The sequence below is a fragment of the Puma concolor genome, chromosome B4 (assembly GCF_028749965.1).
Source record: "Puma concolor isolate L17-30 chromosome B4, mPumCon1.1.hap2, whole genome shotgun sequence".
NCBI lineage: Eukaryota > Metazoa > Chordata > Mammalia > Carnivora > Felidae > Puma > Puma concolor.
Genome location: NC_141673.1, coordinates 20,073,002 through 20,092,936, shown reverse-complemented (window position 1 = coordinate 20,092,936; position 19,935 = coordinate 20,073,002). Strand labels below are relative to the sequence as shown.

At 35.5% G+C, this 19,935-nt stretch overlaps 3 protein-coding genes across 5 annotated transcripts in view; 2 read left to right on the top strand and 1 right to left on the bottom strand.

The window, feature by feature from the left end:
* The window catches only part of CHPT1 (choline phosphotransferase 1), a 36,178-nt gene extending 35,574 nt beyond the window's left edge, over positions 1 to 604 (top strand). For both annotated transcript variants that reach the window (XR_015253396.1, XM_086712528.1), the window contains exon 9: positions 431 to 604. Coding sequence is in view for 1 of the 2 variants with exons in the window: in XM_086712528.1 (XP_086568654.1) it covers positions 431 to 475 (45 nt within the window). In the remaining variant the exon portion in view is untranslated. The remainder of the gene's footprint in view (positions 1 to 430) is intronic.
* SYCP3 (synaptonemal complex protein 3) lies at positions 156 to 9,420 on the bottom strand. Its single transcript, XM_025926339.2, has 9 exons — positions 9,310 to 9,420; positions 8,312 to 8,457; positions 7,737 to 7,803; positions 7,558 to 7,592; positions 7,167 to 7,284; positions 6,225 to 6,324; positions 3,682 to 3,780; positions 642 to 746; positions 156 to 510 (listed from the first exon to the last, which is right to left on the bottom strand). The coding sequence occupies exons 2-9, from the start codon at positions 8,442 to 8,444 to the stop codon at positions 457 to 459; spliced, it is 711 nt and encodes a 236-aa protein (XP_025782124.1). The 5' UTR covers positions 8,445 to 8,457; positions 9,310 to 9,420; the 3' UTR covers positions 156 to 456.
* Positions 8,461 to 19,935, top strand: part of LOC147578953 (uncharacterized) — a 32,531-nt gene continuing 21,056 nt past the window's right edge. For both annotated transcript variants that reach the window (XM_086712529.1, XM_086712530.1), the window contains exon 1: positions 8,461 to 9,530. In XM_086712529.1, coding sequence (XP_086568655.1) covers positions 9,234 to 9,530 — 297 coding nt within the window. In that variant the 5' untranslated portion in view covers positions 8,461 to 9,233. The remainder of the gene's footprint in view (positions 9,531 to 19,935) is intronic.

The following is a 19,935-nucleotide window of genomic DNA, read 5'->3' as shown; positions in this document are numbered from 1 at the left end:
ATTTCATTAGAATTGGTTGTGCAACTTACTGAGTATACATGATAGAATGTATATATAACATAGATTTTGTACATTTTTTCTTAAGGAAGAACAATTTAACCTTTTATGCTTGTGCTTTCTACCTTTTGGGACTAATGCAGACTGAAGCCAAAACCTGAAATTAAATCATTTTTATTGCTAAAAATTAATTGACAAGGGTTAAAAAGAAAAATTCACAATTACTATTAAAGAACTGAAGGCTTAGTATATATAATTTAGGAATTGCTACTACTCACATAACTGTTTAGCTTTATGTGAAGGTTAACAGAAAGGGGTTCTTGCACTGAAGCTAAAGATTAACACGATGTATTATTTTAAACTAGAATTTTTAAACCACTCTAAACAATTACATTCTTCTTAGCTAATGTTATAATTGTATCATATCATTTAGGTTCAAGTTCTTCCTTCAAAGAGTCATCAGAATAACATGGATTGAAGAGACTTTCGAACACTTGCCATCTCTTGCTGCTGCTGTTATGTGAAAGGAAATATTAAACATTTGTTTAATTTTTAGATAAGTGTTATACATATTTCAGCAAATAAAATATTTCAGTGCTTGCATTAATCCTTATTTTTTCTCAATTTAAAATATAGTGACTTACAGTTTCCATCATAATTTTTTTTTGCAACAAAGCCATTTCTTTTCTAAGTTCGTTTTGTGCGCCCGTAAGTAGATTATCATGATTCTTTTCCAAGTCCTCCATACTCTAAAACGCAAAAGGCTAGTTCAGTTACCACCACTTTTCATCTCAGATTCTAAACTTGTATAATTAGTATTCAAAAGTAGGATCTTCAGGGGTGCCTGGGTGGCTCAGTCAGTTAAGTGTCCGACTTGGCTCAGGTCACAATCTTGCAGTCAGTGGGTTTGAGCCCTGCATCGGCCTCTTGTGCTGACAACTCAGAGCCTGGAGACTGCTTCAGATTCTATGTCTCCCTCACTCTCTGCCCCTCCCCTACTCGTGCTCTCTCTCTCTCTCTCTCTCAAAAATAAACATTAAAAAAAAATTAAAGCGGTGCCTGGGTTGCTGAGTTGGTTAAGCATCCCATCTTGATTTCGGCTGAGGTCATGATCTCACAGTTCATGAGTTTGAGCACCATGTTGGGCTTTGCACTGGCAGCACAGAGCCTGCTTGAGATTCTCTCTCCCTCTCTCTCTGCCCCTCCTCTGCTCACGCTCATACTCTCTCTCAACATAAATAAACTTAAAAAAAATTTTTTTAAAGGTAGGATCTTTAAATAATGTGCACTATTTATCTAAATAAAAATTTTCTAAGTAATAGAAGAAACCAAGACATGCACTAAAGGAATAAAAAGCATCAGACAGGAATCAAATGTTATTATAGGAGGTACGACAGTAGTGTATTTTACTCAAAATAACAAGTTAATGAGCTGTTAAGGTCAAAATAGAACCAAAAAAAAGAATACCATAATTTTTAAAATTTCTAATAAGCTTTCAAAATATCAGGTAGAGGGGCGCCTGGGTGGCGCAGTCGGTTGAGTGTCCGACTTCAACCAGGTCACGATCTCGCGGTCCGTGAGTTCGAGCCCTGCGTCGGGCTCTGGGCTGATGGCTCAGAGCCTGGAGCCTGTTTCCTATTCTGTGTCTCCCTCTCTCTCTGCCCCTCCCCCGTTCATGCTCTGTCTCTCTCTGTCCCAAAAATAAATAAACGTTGAAAAAAAATTAAAAAAAAAATATCAGGTAGTTATGTTATTATATTATTATGACTAATAGTGGGGTGTGAATTTATTAGAGGGAATAAAATGATCTATAATATACTTTTTTCAATTTATGAGAAACAAATTATGTTATAAATCTTTACTATTCATCTAACAAACAGTGATCTTAACTCCTACTATATAAAAAGTACTATATTAAGTGTATGGAAAAATTTAGAAATAATAATACATGATCACGCTCTTATCACAGTAAGAAGAAACATAAACAATGCAAAATTTTGTAACAGGAATGGAAATGCAACTTGCTATGGCTATGTAGTAGAAAATACACGATTAATTCCAATTTAGTTGTCAAAAGAATGCAATTTCAATAGAGAAAGAAAAAGTAAAAGTATTTTAGGGCAAGGGCATAAGCATAATGGAAGTATATAGTGAGTGAGTTCAGAGAAAGCAATTATCTGGAGGAGTGGGAATTACCAGACAAATGTAGTAATTGAAGCATAAAAAGAAGATAACATTATGGGCTGGGGTGGGAGGGAGATCTTGAATACCTAAGAATTGAAAATGAGAAGTTACTGACTTTTTCAGGAGGGAAAAGATGTTTTAGGAAGATAGTATGACAGACCTATGAAGGGTAGTTTGAAGAACAGAAAGATCAGTTGAGGTTTAATAGTATAAGCAAAGAATGATGAGGTTGTAAACTAGGATAGTAGCACTGGGAATTGAGAGAACCACTGCAGAAGCAAAAATTACAGGACCTACTAATAAATGGATGTGAAGAATAAGGGAGATGTAGGAATCAAATACAATACTAAAATTCCTAATCTAAGTGTAACATTTAGTGATAAGATTTTTAAAAAATCTAGTACTTCATCTACCTTTACCCATTAGCAAATGGTTTTTAGAGTGCATTAAAGCAAGCTGATTGGGATCTTTTTTTTAAAAACATGTATTTATTTTTGAGAGAGCGCAATTGGGAGGGGTGCAGAGAGAGGGGGACAGAGGATCCAAAGCATACTCCACGATGACAGCAGGGAGCCCGATGTGGGCCTTGAACTCACAAACTGAACCATGAGATCATGACCTAAGCCAAAGTCAGACACTCAACCAACTGAGCCACCAAGGTGCGCCTGATTGGAAACACTTTTAAAAATAACTTTGGTGTACATACATATTAAACTTCTTTAAAAATAATTGTTTTAAACTATTTTACTAGTTTATTCAGAGCATCCCAATTCCTTTAAAAGGGGTGACATTTTAATATTTGAACAAGATTATCTAAAAGAATCCCCCACATCAAAAAAAAAAAGTACATGCAGGATTCCAATGAACTCCTATGAACTGATACTAAAAAAATATGTATCTGCATGAATAAGAGGGCAATGCCACAAACCACAATTTGCTAATATGCATATGTGTCAGCTAATTCTCAATCCACAAATTTTTAATCAACTGGCTTTTTCATTCTATTCTATGAGCCATCTCTTACGATTATAAGATGGCATATAAAGCTATTTTTAGTCACTGTAATAATCCTAAAAGCATATATACCATAAAGCACATATATAATACAGTAAAAAATAAGATATTCCTCATTTTCAATTGGGTACTTTCTATTTAGCAAATATTAGAGATACAAAGACAAGTAAAAGACTACCTAAAATAATTAATGGACATTCTATTTTTAGTTAAGATAGAACTATTACTAAAGTTAATAAAGTATGAATTTTATGCATAATATGTAAATTTAGGTAAAATTCCCAATTCACCATTTCCTGTTTTTAATAATCCCCACGATAACATTAGAGTCTTGAAATGAAAATATATTTAACACTTGTAACAAAATAGAAAGAATTTAAAATATGTAAGCAAAATTTTTCCCTTAAACTTAGAAGGAAAAAATTATCTTCTATTTCCAAATATAATGTTATATAAGAATGTATTACATAACCAAATACAACAGACCTTTATGAACTGCTCATATAACTGTCTAATTGTTTTCAGTCTCTGGTTCTGAACAATTCTAGATTGTTGAAAAGCCTTTTGTTGCTGTCGAAACAGGTTCTACAAATGTAAAAGAAAAAAATTATAACAATTTGGATAAAATTTAAAATTTAACAAAAAATAATTCTGCATTAAGTTTAAAAGGTATAGTTTTTGTATCAACACTGTTTTAAGGGGCACCTGGGTGACTCAGTCGGTTAAGCATCCAACTTCGGTTCAGGTCATGATTTCATGGCCCGTGAGTTTGAGCCCTGCATCTCACTTTATGCTGACAGCTCAGAACCTGGATGGAACCTGCCTCGGATTCTCTGTCTCCCTTTCTCTCTGTGCCCCTCTCTCAAAAATAAACATTAAAAAAATTAATCAACACTATTTTAACTATTATTACCAAGTTCACCACCATATACAACAATAACGTAATAAACCTAACAGCCATTGAGTAGGAACACTTAACAATACACAAAATATGTTTTAATTCTTGGTGCTTTCAGTATCACCCTGGCTAATCCTTCCAATAATTTTGATTTTTCAGTTTCTTGGCCTACTTTCCACCAATGTTTTTTTTGTCTCCCATTCTACTTTAGCCATTCATGCACATATTCATACCCTAGATGTTGTAATTGCCAGTATCTGCAACCTCTACATAGTATTAACAATAGCAAACTTCATAGTAACCATGTGTTAGACACTACTCTGAACTCTTTAAATTCAACTTTCCAGCTACCCTGTCTGTAGCTGGTCATGACTTCAGAAAACCCCACATTTATATGCTGGCAGGTCTCACTTTAAATCATGATCACTGTGATCACTAGCCTAAATTGGTCCTTAACGCTACTTGGAAATTACATTTTCCTAGTCTATTCACTGGCCCACTCTTCAGGAAAGTATTTTATACCTTCTCATTTGACTTCAAAAAGCAACTTCTTTTCTACCATCCAATGACCTTAATTATTTCACTAAATAAATAGAAGTAATCCAAAAAGAACTTTGGTCCCCATCACCATATCTACCTACACAACTACATCTATCTGTGTTCACATACTCTACCTTATTTCCTATTTTTAAGGATGAACTATCCTTGTTCTCTGCTACAGCCAACTTTTTTACATGTCCCAACCATTCTAAAGAATTTAGCAATTGTCCCCCTCTTTCAATTCCTTATTTTTTCCTCAAGATTATTCTTATCAGCACACAAACATGTTGCTCTTTCTCCATTCTTAAACAAAAAACCACACACTATTCCTTTTCTACTCAGGCTACCACCCCATTTCTATCTTTCCTATTCTCTCTTATTCTCATTCCAGTCAACTTTTTGTACTCTCTTTTCTACCAAATCATTCTGATCAAGAACACCAACAACCTCCACATTGCCAAATCCACCCTATGTGGCCTATAAGTAGCATATGACAAAGTTTATCCTCTCTCTTCAAAGGCTTTCTTGACTTCACTTGGAGTCTTTTTTTCTACCTATTAGGCCACTCATTCTCAGTCTCCTTTACTGGTTCTCCCTCATCTTCTTGAACTCTAAACACTGAAGTACCTATTCCAGAGCTCAGTTCTTAGACTTACTTCTCTTTCACATTTACAATTGCTCCCTTGGTGATTTTATCCAATTTCATGGTTAAATGATGTATTTATGTTGAGAATTCCCAACTTTGTAAGTTCAACTCATGTCTCTTTCCAGAACTCCAGACTCATATAGCAATGGCCTACTCAACACATCCCCTTGGTTGTTTCATATTAACATTTCTAAAACTGAGCTGATCAACCAACCCCTAAGATTATCTAATATGAATAGTACCTTAGCTCTTAAATAAGAAATGTGTGATAATTTTATAAATGAAAGAATTAAATACAAGGATAGTTAACATAGTTATATATGGGAGGGGCTCACTTCCATCTCCTATAAAGATGGGCATGTAACAACAGTCTAGTCATTAAAAGTAAACCATGTTTTAACCATAATGACTCATTCAGGAATGGGCAAATAATCCAAACTGGATCAATGATATTCCTCCAATGGATTTTTCTTTCTGCAAATTATTGAGAAAGTCTATTTTAATTCACTGAGGTTACTAAACCTGTAGCAAGTTTACAAATGCAAGAAGCTATCTTGCTTACCACACCGAAAGAGCCTATTAAGAGCTGGAGACAGAGCCCAAATGACACTATGTAAACAATCCTTCCTTATACCCATCCTGCTATGCCTGAAACCAAACTACTCCTGGACTTCTTTTATATAAACCAATAATGTTTTTTGTACCTTGACAATTTCTGTCACTTGGAACTGCAAGAATCACAACCAATACAGGAACAACAGCTTTTATAAATACGGTGTGTACCCATAATTCTCTGGTTTACCGTTCAGCAGGGCCAAAACACATAGCCAGCATGGGAAGTGAAACCCAGCTGAGTGTTAAGGATCTACTACACAGCTAGGCTCTCCATTCCTACTTGACACTTGGTTATAATAGATTAATTATAAAACTAAGTGTGATACTAACAGCTAGTTTTTCTTCTTGTTCCTCAGCTTTCTGCACATCTATATCCCACTGATGAAACAAAGCCAGAAATTGCTGAGAATACTCTTGATTAAGCTTCTGCCTGTAAAACATAAGAATGAGTATTATCATATTTCATACCAATAATAGAAAAAACATTCAAAACAAAACTGATTTGACATAATTAATACTACAATAAAGGAAGGAAATAATGGCTCCTTAAATTTTCAGATGTGAAAACAAAAAGTAAAATAATGATTTATGCTGATTCTAGAAGTATTTATTTTCCTAACCAGCTGACAGAAAATCCCTCTTGTATGCTTTAGTTCTTAAAATCTATGGAAGTTTTATTATATATACAAATTTTCCAGAAAACTTCATTTTATCTCCATGCAGTTTTTCATTTTCTCCAACTGAATATAGTTTCTGATATGATAAACAGATTCAATGAAGTTACTATGTTTATCATATAAGATTTCCAAATAGAAATATTTCACTTAATTTTTCCCCATTTTGGTATGACAATGATTTTGTAAACAGTAACATTAAGCCATCAGCTAAAATATACAGATTATTTACAATAAGATTGATCTTTTTCTACATTGTTAAATAGGTAACTATCACAAGACTCATAATTTAGATGACATTTACTTTTTATTCAGTCTGTGAATTTATAGAATGAATATAAATAACCTTTATAGTAAAAAAAACTCAATGGTTATTTAAATGGAGAAAAAGATAATCACTGGTTTCTAGGAAATCATCTCAAGTCTAGGAAGGAGTACGGTTATAAGACTAAAGAAAGGACTTAGAGAAAAGTAAAGCCAAATATATTTTTTACCAGAGACACCAATAAATAGAAAATGATAGTATTTTTCATAATTTGCACCAATGGATACTAAGAAATGATACAAACATTGTGTCTGTGAAAACCAACAACCTTACCTTTGTTCTTGTTGGGTTTTCCAAACATGTTCAATTTTCTGGTTACTAGTCTTGAGAGAAGCCTTGGTATACATTTCTAGTCTTTTTCTCTTGGCAAGGAGAGCCTTGTTAATGTCAGCTTTATTGAAAATAAATACTTATTAAAACTTAATGTTGATGAAAATTATTTTGTTGCCACATGTTCAAATTAAATAGGGGTACAGTTGGTTCAACAGTTTTGGAAAGACATTTAAAATTAAATCTTAAAGTAGAATATTAAAAAGCAAGACTTTTTTTCTAAGAAAACTTTCAGCTATTACTATCCCGATTCTGACTTTCCTAACTAAATTTTTTAATTTAGAGATGATTTAAAAAAGCTAAACATGAAAAATAGATATCTCCTAAAACATACCTCCAAATCTTTCCAGCATATTTTGTACTTCACCCCTGTGAAATTACATCAAAAAGCTTTTAATGAAGGATCAAAATATCACACACCCAGTATTTTACATACAATAGTTGCTGGACAACCAAGTAGACTTTTCTTAAAGTACTTTATATAACAGGCAAAAATTATTTTGAGCACATCACCCCATATCTTCAAATATTCCTGCAGAAGTCCTTTTCTTCCCGTGCTTATCAATTACTGGAGTCTTCCCTGCATTGACAATAAGAAAGAAAAATATTTTCAAAACTAAGTATGCCATTTTTCATGGTAATTTTTCATGGTGTAGTATCTTAATTTTGAGGCCTTTTAGGATTTTTTGCCAACATTACTGTTTAAAGCAGACATATAAACACAGTACTTTCTCTGCAGTTTGGATGCAATTAAATCAGGATCCATGACCATTTTATAGGAACAATTTTGCAAGTCTTCCCGTCTTAATGTCATAATAGGCCAGGTTTGTACTTACTTATTTTTACATATTATATTTATTTATGCCATAAATGCTATATATTTTATTTACCAATCAATCAGACATCTGGAGAATAATGACTGTAAAGGCAAGAGATGCTGTGTCAGCTTTTCTAACTCCAAATGAGAAACGTGAAGCACATCAAAATGCTTTACAAATAAAGTTTTATCATCGTTTAAAATGTAGTGCATTCAAAACAAGTGAAGTACAGGACATGGTCACTGCCCACCAATATTAGATATACTGTACCTTCAGTGACATCCTCCTCTGAACCACTCAGATCCTTTTTATCTTCTTTCTCAAAGTCATAGGCTCTTACGACCTGATCTTCCACTGATGTCTTCCCAGATTTCCCTGTATGCTTTCTTCCAGATGGCACCATATTTAGTTGTTTTCTGACTTTTAAAAAATAAGTCTCTCAAACCTTCTGAATCCAAAGACACCATTTAAGTAAACCGGTAAATTTCAAAATTAGCGCTATCAAATAAAGATTATCTTAGGTGAATAACATCTGGGGAGTCTCCTCACTTAATCTGTTGGCCCGAAAGTTAACAAAGAAGATAAAGACAGCGTCGACGGTGAGTTTGCACCTGAGGACTGAGATCTGAATTTTAGTCCCGCTTCTGCCGGATTCTGGCTAAATTCAGGCAAATCTAGTTTGTGCATTTCAGTCACACAGCGAAATTGTAGTTGTTGACAGGATCGGTCGTGAGCATGCCCCAAAATGAGTTTACAGCAAAATAAATATAAAATAAAAACGTTCTGCAATCTGTGCCTCGGAAAATAACAATTCCACCTAAGATTTTTCACAACATAGACATCGAGGACAAACGAAGAGACGCCCTCGGTTCATTTTAATTGTTTCTGACGGGTTTGGGGCGGGGACGAGGGAGAGATGCGCCTACAGACGAAGGCCCACCTCCTCCCCAGAGATAAATTTGCTCAGGGTCTCGAGACCTGTCAGAACCCACTCAGCCCGCGGCTTTCCACCTGGCCCTAGCCTGCTCAAGGCACTGCCCTCGGTGAAGTTCGCGGACTTGATTTTCCTGTCAGAGGCCCTACCCAGGTAGTGCCAGTCGGAAAGATTTGCCTCACAAATTAAGAGTAGCCCCTGGCTCCTTCTCCAGCGCTAGACAAAATCTTCCCCTCCTCACCCCTGAAAAAACCCCCAATGGCCGATGGCCACAGATATAGGTCTTTCTACGGGTGTCCCCGCCACTCCAGCATCCTACAACCCAGCACCTCACCTGAGGTATCCGCTTGGCTGTCGCGACGTTCTTCTGAGGCAACTCAGAATTCCCGCGGGAGAAAAGCCAAGCGACCCTCGTCTGGGGGCGTCGCTGATTGGCTGGTGGTAGCGCGCATGCCTATAGAAGGCCACAGGTTCCGCCCCCACGGGCAACTGACCACGAGACTGCTGACCCAGAGTGCCTTGCGGGAGGTAGCCTGCGAGTCTAGTATGGTTGAGGTATGTTCTTTTCTAGTTTTGATTTTTAATTTAAGTTTCAAATTTTTGTAGCATTTGAAAATTGCAGAAGAATATGTAAGTAATGAAACATGGTTAAACACCATGTCATTTGTGAAGTAGAATTTTACCAGAACCCTTGGAATTTCTTCAGGATTGCCTTACCATCCCATCCTCCACCATTCCCCTTTCAGAGATTTTTTTTTTTTAATTATCCCGAATTTTGTGTAAATCTTCATCCTCCTGTTTTCTTATTTTGTTGCCTTTCATATGTGCCGTTAAACTTGCTTGGTTTTGTTTGCGTTTGGGCCATACAAAAAAAAGAAAAAATTGTACCGTATTCTTTGTAATATTCTGCATCTCTTTACATCACTAAGAGAATCTATATTATTAGGTGTAGCCATAGTTCTTTCATTTTCACTGCTGTATAGTATTTTATTGTGACTCAGTGCTCCATAGTTCATTCCATGGACATGTGGATTGCTTTCAGAATATAGCCTGTATAAACAATGTCACTATGAAATTTTGATCTACATATATGCTAAAGTTTTCGCAGAGAATCTGGATGTGAAGTTGCTGGGTCATAGGCTGGATGACATTCAGTAATGGGGAACTGGTTTCCAGTTCCACCGACAGAGTTCTCATTGTTCAATATACTCACCCCTTGGAATAGTCAGATTTTTTTTTCTTTTTTCTTTTCAAGTTTATTTATGTTTGAGAGAGGGAGTGCCAGCAGGGGAGGGTCAGAGAGATAGGGGGACTGAGGATCCCCCAGCAACTTGGGGTTGACAGCAGCAAGCCTGATTTGGGGCTTGAACTCAGGAACCATGAGATCATGACCTGAGTGGAAGTCTGTCTTAGCCAAATGAGCCACACAGGTACCCCTAGAATAGTCACATTTCTTAATTTTGCCATTCTAGTATAAAATGATATTACTTTGGGGTCTTTATGTCTCTGTAATTACTTGTAAGATTAAGCTCTTGTTATGCTTATTGGCCATTTGCATTTCCTTTTCCATGAAAATCTCTTATTTGGGGTTTTTAAATTGATTTATAAGTCTTTATATATACCAGACATTAATCTTTATGACTGTTTTCTGTATCTTTTCAAAGAAACACATCTTTATCTTGAAGTCACAAAAATATAAAGGTTTTAACGTTTTATTTATTTTTTTATTTATTTATTTTTTTATTTATTTTTGGGACAGAGAGAGACAGAGCATGAACGGGGGAGGGGCAGAGAGAGAGGGAGACACAGAATCGGAAACAGGCTCCAGGCTCCGAGCCATCAGCCCTGAGCCTGATGCGGGACTCGAACTCACGGACCGCGAGATCGTGACCTGGCTGAAGTCGGACGCTCAACCGACTGCGCCACCCAGGCGCCCCTAACGTTTTATTTTTTAAGTGTTCATCTAGAATCGATTTTTGTGCCTAGTGTCAAGGTAGAATCCAGTTACTTTTTTTGCCCTATGTGGAACCCAATTTATGCTTTCCCTGCAACAGCCATGTTTGTATGACAGGTTTCTATATGTTTTGGGTCTGTTTCTTTATCCTGTTCCTCTGGTCAGTCCCTCTATACCTGTGCCAAAAACAAGAGTTTTTCATCATTCCAGCCTAATTAAATCTTTGTTGTCTAATAGGGTAAGTCTTACACTTTATTTATTTTCTTTAGGAGTATTCTGTGTATTCTTGAACTTTTGCTTTTCATGTAAACCTTAGAATCTGTTTTCCAAGTTCCATGGTGGGGGGGTGGGGTGGCGAATGTTGGATTTTTATTGGAATTGCAATAAATCTGTAGCTCAGTTTGAGTAAGTGGGAGTCTTCTGTGCTTGAATATAGTATATTTTCCATTTACTTAGACCTTCTTTAATATCCCTCAATAAAGTTAAGTCTTTTTTTGTCTGTGCAGGGTTTGCACTTTAAATAGATTTATTTATAAATTATACTTTATTGTTATTTTGTTCTAACTGCTGTTGTTTAAAAATCCAGTTGATTTCTGATATGATCTTATATCCAGCAACTTGCTAAACATTTACTGCTTCTAATAATTTGTAGAGGCTGAGATTTTATAATCATATCATCTGAATAATGACATTTTTGTTTCTAATTCTTAGGCTTTTTTTTTTCCTTCCTTTTCTGACTGCACTTGCTAGAATGCTCAGTACAAAGATGAATAGAAGCAGCAATACTGGACATTCTTTCCTGTTTTAAAGGTTATGATTCTAAGATTTCCATTAAGAGGATTTTGTTTGCTTGTTTTGTAATTCTGTTTTAAATCATGAATGAGTGCTACATTTTATTAAATTATTATATCTATTGAAATGATCTTTTCTCTTTATTTTGTTAATGCGGTGAGTAAGATTTATGTTTTTTTAATGTTAAATCAAATCTACATTCCTGTGATAAACCCAAGTTGATTATGATGGATTAACTTTTTAAGCACATTGTTGTTTGGTTTGTACAGTATTTTGTGTCCATTTTCATGACTGAGATTGGCTTGTAATTTTCTGCCCTTATCTAGTTTGGAATCAAGTCTAGGTACATGGCTTACTTCATGTTACCAAGTTTTTGTTCAAATGCTACTATTCATATCAATGAGGCCTTCTCTGCCCCTACTTTTAGATATTATAAATGCAAACTCTGCACCTTATTTCGCCTCTTTCCCTATTCCCCTTCCCCATGTACCCTTCTCCCAACACTTACCATTTTTTATTGTAAAGGTAACTTATTTACTTTATTGTCTCCCCCAACCCCCATTAGAATGTAAACTCTGAAGGGCAGAAAGAATTGTATATAGTGTGAGGAACAGATCTAATTCCATCTGTTTCCAAATATCTATCCGGTTATCCCAACATCATTTACTAAAATGTCAATATTTTTCCCCCACTGATTTGAAATACTGCCTTTATTATCACTGCCTTTACTTATTTCCATAAGGAGTGGGTCAACATCTGGATTTTCTGTTACATGCCATTGGTTTATATACCAGTACCACACTGAATTACAGACACTTATGAGTATATTTTAATATTTGATAGACCAGTTCCCCCATGGCTATTTTTTAGAGTTTTTCTAGTTATTCTTACATTATTTAAATATGAATTTTAGCATCATCTTATGTCTAAGAAAGAAAAAAGCTTGACTTTTTAAAGTTTTTGTTTAAATTCCAGTTAGTTAACATACAGTGTGATATTAGTTTCAGGTGTACAATACAGTGATTCAACAATTTCATACAACACCAGGTGCTCACCATAGCAAGTGCACCCCTTAATCCCCATCATCTATTTTACCCATCCCCCCACCAACCTCCCCTCTGGTAACCAGCAGTTTATTCTCTATAGTTAAGAGTCTGTTTCTTGGTTTGCCTCCCTGTGTCTTTTCTTTCCCCTTTGCTCATTTGTTTTGTTTCTTAAATCCTGCATGAGTGAAATCATATGGCTTTGTCTTTTTCTGAATATTTCACTTAATTGTATGACATTGCAGATGGCAAGATTTCATTCTTTTTTATGGCTGAGTAATATATATGTATATATTATATTGGCACATTTTTTTAAGGGAGAGAGAGAGAATATCTTAAGCAGGCTCCACACCCAGCATGGAGCCTGATGTGGGTCTTGGGTCTTGATCTCACAACTGTGAGATCATGACCTGAGCCAAAATCAGGAGTGGGATACTTGACCGACTGAGCCACCCAGATGCCCCTATACCACATTTACTTTATCCATTCATCAGTTGATGGACAGTCCAGCTGCTTCCATAATTTAGCTATTGTATATAATGCTGCTATAAACATCAGGGTGCATGTATCCCTTAGAATTAGTATTTTTGTATTCTTTGGGTACATAGTAGTGCAATTACTGGATCGTAGATAGCTCTATTTTAACTTTTTGAGGAACCTCCATCCTGTTTTCCAGAGTGGCTGCACCAGTTTGCATTCCCACCAACAGTGCAAGAGGGTTCTGCTTTCTCTACATGATTGCCAGCACCTGTTGCTTCCTGTGTTGTTGATGTAAGCCATTCTGACAGGTGTGAGGTGATATCTCCTTGTGATTTTGCTTTGCATTTCCCTGATGATCAGTGATATTGAGTATCTTTTCATATGTCTGTTGGCCATCTGTATGTCTTTTTTGGAAAAATGTTTATTCATGTCTTTGGCCCATTTATTTATTTTTTATTTCTTAAATCTTTATTTATTTTTGAGAGAGAGAGAGAGAGAGAGAGGGAGACACAGAATCTGAAGCCAGCTCCAGGCTCTGAGCTGTCAGCACACAGCCCAGTGCGGGGCTCAAACTCACGAACTGGGGGATCATGACCTGGGCCGAAGTTGGCCCCTTAACCAACTGAGCCACCCAGGCACCCCTTTGGTCCATTTTTAAATTGGATTATTAATTTTGTGGGCTTTGAGTTTTATAAGTTCTTTATATATTTTGGATACTCTTTATCAGATATGTTGTTTGCAAATATCTTCTCCCATTCTGTAGTTTGTCTTCTGGTTTTGTGGATTGTTTCCTTCACTTTGCCAAAGCTTTTTATTTTGATGAAATCCCAATAGTTTCTTTTTGCTTTTGTTTCCCTGGTCTCAGGAGACATATATAGAAAGAATTTGCTATGGCCAGTGTCAAAGAGGTTACTGCCTATGTTCTTCTATAGGATTTTTATGGTTTCAAGTCTCACCTTTAGGTCTTTCATCCATTTTGAATTTATTTTTGTGTTGGTGTAAGAAAGTGATCTAGTTTCATTCTTTTGCATATTGCTGTCCAGTTTTCCCAATACCATTTGTTGAAGAGACTCTTTTTTCCATTATATATACATATTCTTTCCTGCTTTCTTGAAGATTGACCCAAGAGTTGTGGGTTCATTTCTGGGTTATCTATTTTGTTCCATTGATCTATGTGTCTGTTTTTGTGCCAGTACCATACTGTTTTGATTACTACAGCTTCGTAATATAACTTGAAGTTCAGAATTGTGATGCCTCCAGCTTTGCTTTTCTTTTTCAAGGTTTATTTGGATATTTGGGGTCTTTTGTGGTTCCATACAATTTTTTAGGATTGTTTGTTCTAACTCTGGGAAAAATGCTGTTGGTATTTTGATAGGGATTGAATTAAATGTGTAGATTGCTTTGGGTAGTATAGACATTTTAATAGTATTCTTCAAATCCATGAGCATGGAATGTTTTTCCATTTTTTTGTGTGTCATCTTCAATTTCTTTCATCAGTGTTTTATAGTTTTCAGAGTACAAGTCTTTCACTTCTTTGGTTAGGTTTATTCCTAGGTATCTTACTGGTTTTGGTGCAATTGTAAATGGGATTGATTCCTTAATTTCTCTTTCTGCTGCTTCATTATTGTTGTATAGAAACACAACAGATTTCTCTATATGTTTTGTATGTGGCGACTTTACTAAATTTGTGTATCAGTCCTAGCAGTTTTTTTGGTGGAGTCTTTCAGTTTTCTATATAGAATATCATGTCATCTACAAATAGTGAAAGTTTGACTTCTTACTTTCCAATTTGGATGTCTTTTATATATTTTTGTTTTCTGATTGCTGTGCTTAGGACTTCCAGTATAATATTCAATAACAGTGGTGAGAGTAAACATCCCTGCCTTGTTCCTGGCCATAGAGAAAAAGCTCTCAGTTTTTCCCCATTGAGGATGATATTAGCTGTGGGTTTTTCATATCTGGCCTTTATTATGTTGAGGTATGTTCCCTCTAAACCTGCTTTGTTGAGGGTTTTTACCATGAATGGATACTGTACTTTGTCAAATGTTTTTTCTGCATCTATTGTAATGATCATATGATTCTTCTTTTTTCTTTTAAGTTTGTTTGAGAGAGAGAGAACGTGCAAGTGAGGGACGGTCAGAGAGGGAAAGAAAGAGAATATGAAGCAGGCTCCATGCTGTCAGTACAAAGCCTGACTCGGGGCCCGATCCCATGAACCATGAGATCATGACCCAAGCTAAAATCAAGAGTTGGATGCTTATGGGGCGCCTGGGTGGCTCAGTCAGTTAAGCATCCCAACTTCGGCCCAGGTCATGATCTCCTGGTTTGTGGGTTTGAGTCCTGTGTTGGGCTCTGTGCTGACAGCTCGGAGCCTGGAGCCTGCTTTGGATTCTGGGTCTCCCTCTCTCTCTGCCCCTCTCCCACTCTCACTTTGTCTCACTCCATCTCTCAAAAATAAATAAATGTAAAAAAAATAATTAAAAAAAAAAAAAGAGTTGGATGCTTAACCAATTGAGCCACTCTGCCCATATGGTTCTTGTCCTTTCTTTTATTAATGTGGTATATTGATTGATTTGTAAATATTGAACCATGTTTGCAACCCAGGAATAAATCCCACTTGATCGTGGTAATTTTTTTAATGTATTGTTGGATTTGGTTTGCTAGTACTGAGAATTTTTGCAGCCATGTTCATTAGGGATTTGGCCTTTAGTTCTCTTTTTTAGTGGAGTCTCTGGTTTAGGTATCAGGGTCATGCTGGCCTCGTAGAATGAATTTGGAAGTTTTCCTTCCTTATTTTTTTGAATAGTTTGAGAAGAATTTGGTATTAACTCTTCTTTCAATATTTGGTTCAATTTGCCTGCGAAGGCATCCGGCCCTGGACTTCTGTTTCTTTGGAATTTTTTGATTACTGATTCAATTACTTTGCTGGTTATCAGTCTGTTCCAAGTTTTCTGTTTCTTCCTGTTTCAGAAAAACCTTGGTTTTTTATTGGGATCGCATTACATTTACAAATTTACTTAGAAAAAAATGAAATCTTAATGATGTTAAAATGTTCCAACAAAGAACAAGGAATGTCTTTCCACTAGTTTAAGTATACTTTTGTGTCTTTAAGAAGTATTTTAAAGTATTTTAATGTAGGTTTTGAATGTTTCTTGTTGTTTGTTCCTAAATATGTTGTCTTTTTTGTTGCTAGTATAAGTGAAATTTATTTCCTCTTTCATTGTATAACCTAACAGATTATCTTTTGTGTATATGAAGGCTTTTGGGTTTTGCATGTTACTTTTATGTCCTGCCACCTTGCAGAATTCTTTTCACGTTTGAGTGAGTTTATTCACTGAGTCTTTAGAGATCTCCAGGTATTTTTCATGACATCTGTAAATAGAGATCATTTTATTTCTTCTGATTCCTGTCTTTATTTTCTCTTGACTCTTTCATTAGCGAAAACAGTCTCAAATGGTTAAATAGTAGTTAAAACAGTGTCAAATAGTTAAATAGTAGTGGAGGTGGTGGGCATTTTGTGTTGTTCTTTACCTTAGTAAGAATGCCTCAGGTATTTCCCCATTATTAAGATGATGACTTTACAACTGTATTTTTATTTAAAATGAGTGTTAGATTTTGTTAGAGGCTCTTTCAAGCATCCATCAAGATAATCATACAATTTTTTCCTTATACCTATTAATATAAATTATATTAAAATGTTTGCTAATATTACTTCATCTCTGTATTCTTAGAATAATTCTTACTTGGCCATGGTGTGGTATTTTCTTCTTGTAATATTGAAGTCTGATCAGGTTTTCTGCATTAACATTCATAGGAATATTATTTTATAATTATCTTTCATGTTGCTGCAATTATCAGGTTTAGATCATGTTATACTTGCTTCATAAAAAGAATTTAGAAGTTTTCCTTCATTTTCTATGCTCTGAAACAACTGTGTTGGGATTCTTTGGTTCTAAATGCTTTTTTTGTAAATTTCTTTGTAAAATCTGAGCCTCATGATGTCATGCGAAGTAGCTCCTTGATAGTTTTCTTGATTTCTCTTATAGAAATTGGTCATTTTAAACACTTGTCTTTATTAAGGTCAGTTATAGTAAACTGTCTTTTTCTAAGTAATTCTTGATTTCATTTAGTTTTGTAAACATATACATAGAGATGTATAGAGTAGTCTACTTAGATTTTTAAATTTCTGCGGTATTATTTCCTCCCTGTTCCTGTCTGTTTTGGGATTTTTTGGTTTGAGTTTTGTGTGGAGTTGGATTGTTTTTGTTTTGTTTTTGTTTTCCTCTATTCCTGGGGTTTGTTTGTTTGTTTTTTGTGGATGGTGTTTCTAGCTCAAGAGCACCTTCTTCTGTCAGTATAATGAAGTGCAGTTTCTTTAAGTGATAATAACGTGGGAATGAGGAGGTTTGGTTAGGTGACTTGTTTAGCTTTTGCTTCTGCAGGATGTTTAATTATACCCTTCTAACTTTCTGGTATCTCCAAGGGGCACCACCCCTTCTTTATTATCTGATTCTCTCTGGAAGCAATGGGGCCCTGAGGCTGCCACCACTACTGGGTCATGCTTACCTTCAAAACCTAGCTGGTACCATGAACTATCAAATCCTAGGCCTGTGTTCTGTTTTTTGGCTCTTAGTATTAGACTTTGTCTTGCTCGACGTTATTCTATCTTGTTTCATCTACGTGTTATGCTCCCCAGCCCACTTATGTGTAGTCTTTTAAGCCTCCCCTGCGCAGACTTATACCTGTACCTGTACTTATACCTGGGCTCGCAGCAATGGCACAAGCTCTTTTGGAATTTGTCGTTTCTCTACTTAGAGAAGTTCATTGTATTCTCTGTCTCCTGGTAATGCTGAAGGCATGGGTTGTGTATGATTTTATTTTCACTCTTTTGTTATCTTATGGTTCTCAGAGAGGATGTGTGGAGAGATTCACGTTCAGGGGGTCACCATTAACCTCCATATGCCAAATTCTCTCCTAAATCTTCCCTTGGTTTTTAAACATCACCAGGCTTAAAAAAATAACTTTTATATTTTATTGATCTTTTCTATTAAATCTTAGTTTTCTTTCATTAATTTTTGCTATTTATTATTTCCTTATTTCTATTTTCTTTTGTTGGTCTCTTTCTAACTTTTTCTGTTGGATCATTAACTTGTTTATTTTCAAGACTTCTTTTCCAACATATTCATTTGAGAGGATAAATTTCTCTCTATGTGCCCGTTAGCTGAATCCCACAAGTTGTGATAGGCAGTATTTTCATTACTATCCGGTGCTAAATATTTTAAAATTTCCGTTATGAGTTCTTCTTTGACTCATGAGTTACCTAGTATGTTTTTAGACTTTTAAACAAATGTAGTTCTTCAGTTTTATCTTTTTTATTGAAATATTCTAACTTGATACCTATAATCTGGATCATACCTGTGATTTGAAATGTGTTACCACTTGCTTTATGACTTAGCACAAGGTCCATTTAAAAAATTATTCTAGGGGCGCCTGGGTGGTTCAGTCAGTTAAGCATCCAAGTCTTGTTTTCGGCTCAGGTCGTGATATTATGGTTTGTGAGTTTGAGGCCTATATTGGCTCTGAGCTGACAGTGTGGAGCCTTCTTGGGATTCTCTCTTTCTCCCTCTCTCTCTGACCCTCCCTCATTTGCTCTCTCTCTCTCTCCCTCTGTCTCTCAAAATATATAAATAAACTTCATAAAAATTATTCTACGTGTGCTTAATAAGAATGAGTAAGGTCTAATTTAGAGATGTTGAGTTCTAGATATGTCCATTCAATCAAGTTCACTAATTGTGTCATTCAAATCTTTTATGACCTTGCTGATATCTTTGTCTCCTTGGTCTAGGAATAATGGAAGAGTTATTGGATATGTGTTAAAATATTCTACATCAATAGTGGATTTGTAAATTTCCCTTATAGTGCTGTCAATTTTTGATTTTTGTATTTTGAAGACACTTAATTAGGTACATATATGTTTAGAATTCATCTTTCTGTCAGTTGAAACTAATCATTATGTAGTGACCTTAATAATGCTCTTTGTCTTAAATTCTATTTTGTTTAATATTAATAAAATGTCCTCATGTTTCTTCAGTATTTATCCAGGATATCTTTTCTCATGTGTTTACTTTTAAACTTTCTACATCCTTTTATATTTCATGTGTATCCTATTGTACATACCCATTTTTGTTTGATGCTATAATGTTTGGGAACGTGTAGGCTGTTGGCTGGGGTATTTCAGTTTTTCTCAAAGTGGGCTCTCCAGGAAGCTAGTTCAAGCCCATCCACATCAGTTCCTAGGTTCTAACTGAAGCCAAAAGAGAGCAAGCCCCAAGGCACAATCATTTTCAAACTTCTGCATTTGTCCCATGTCCCAAAATTATTCAAACGACCAAGCCCAGCTTCAAAGAGTGAAGAAATAAATTCTCCCTCTTGGTGGGAGAAGCAGCATAAATCTGTACTTACAGGGACATGGGAATTATTGTATTCATCTCTGCAAATAAGTTATTACAAACCTCTGTTTTCTATTTTGCACCTCCCTGTATCTCTGCTACAGTGTGGGCAATTATATATTTGGTTAAATCACTATGTGAAATGCAAGCAAATACAATTCTGAATGATACAGAAGTGCATAACTGAATTTTTTTAACCCAGTTTGCATTAGCTAGGATAGACTATTACTGCAACAAATAAA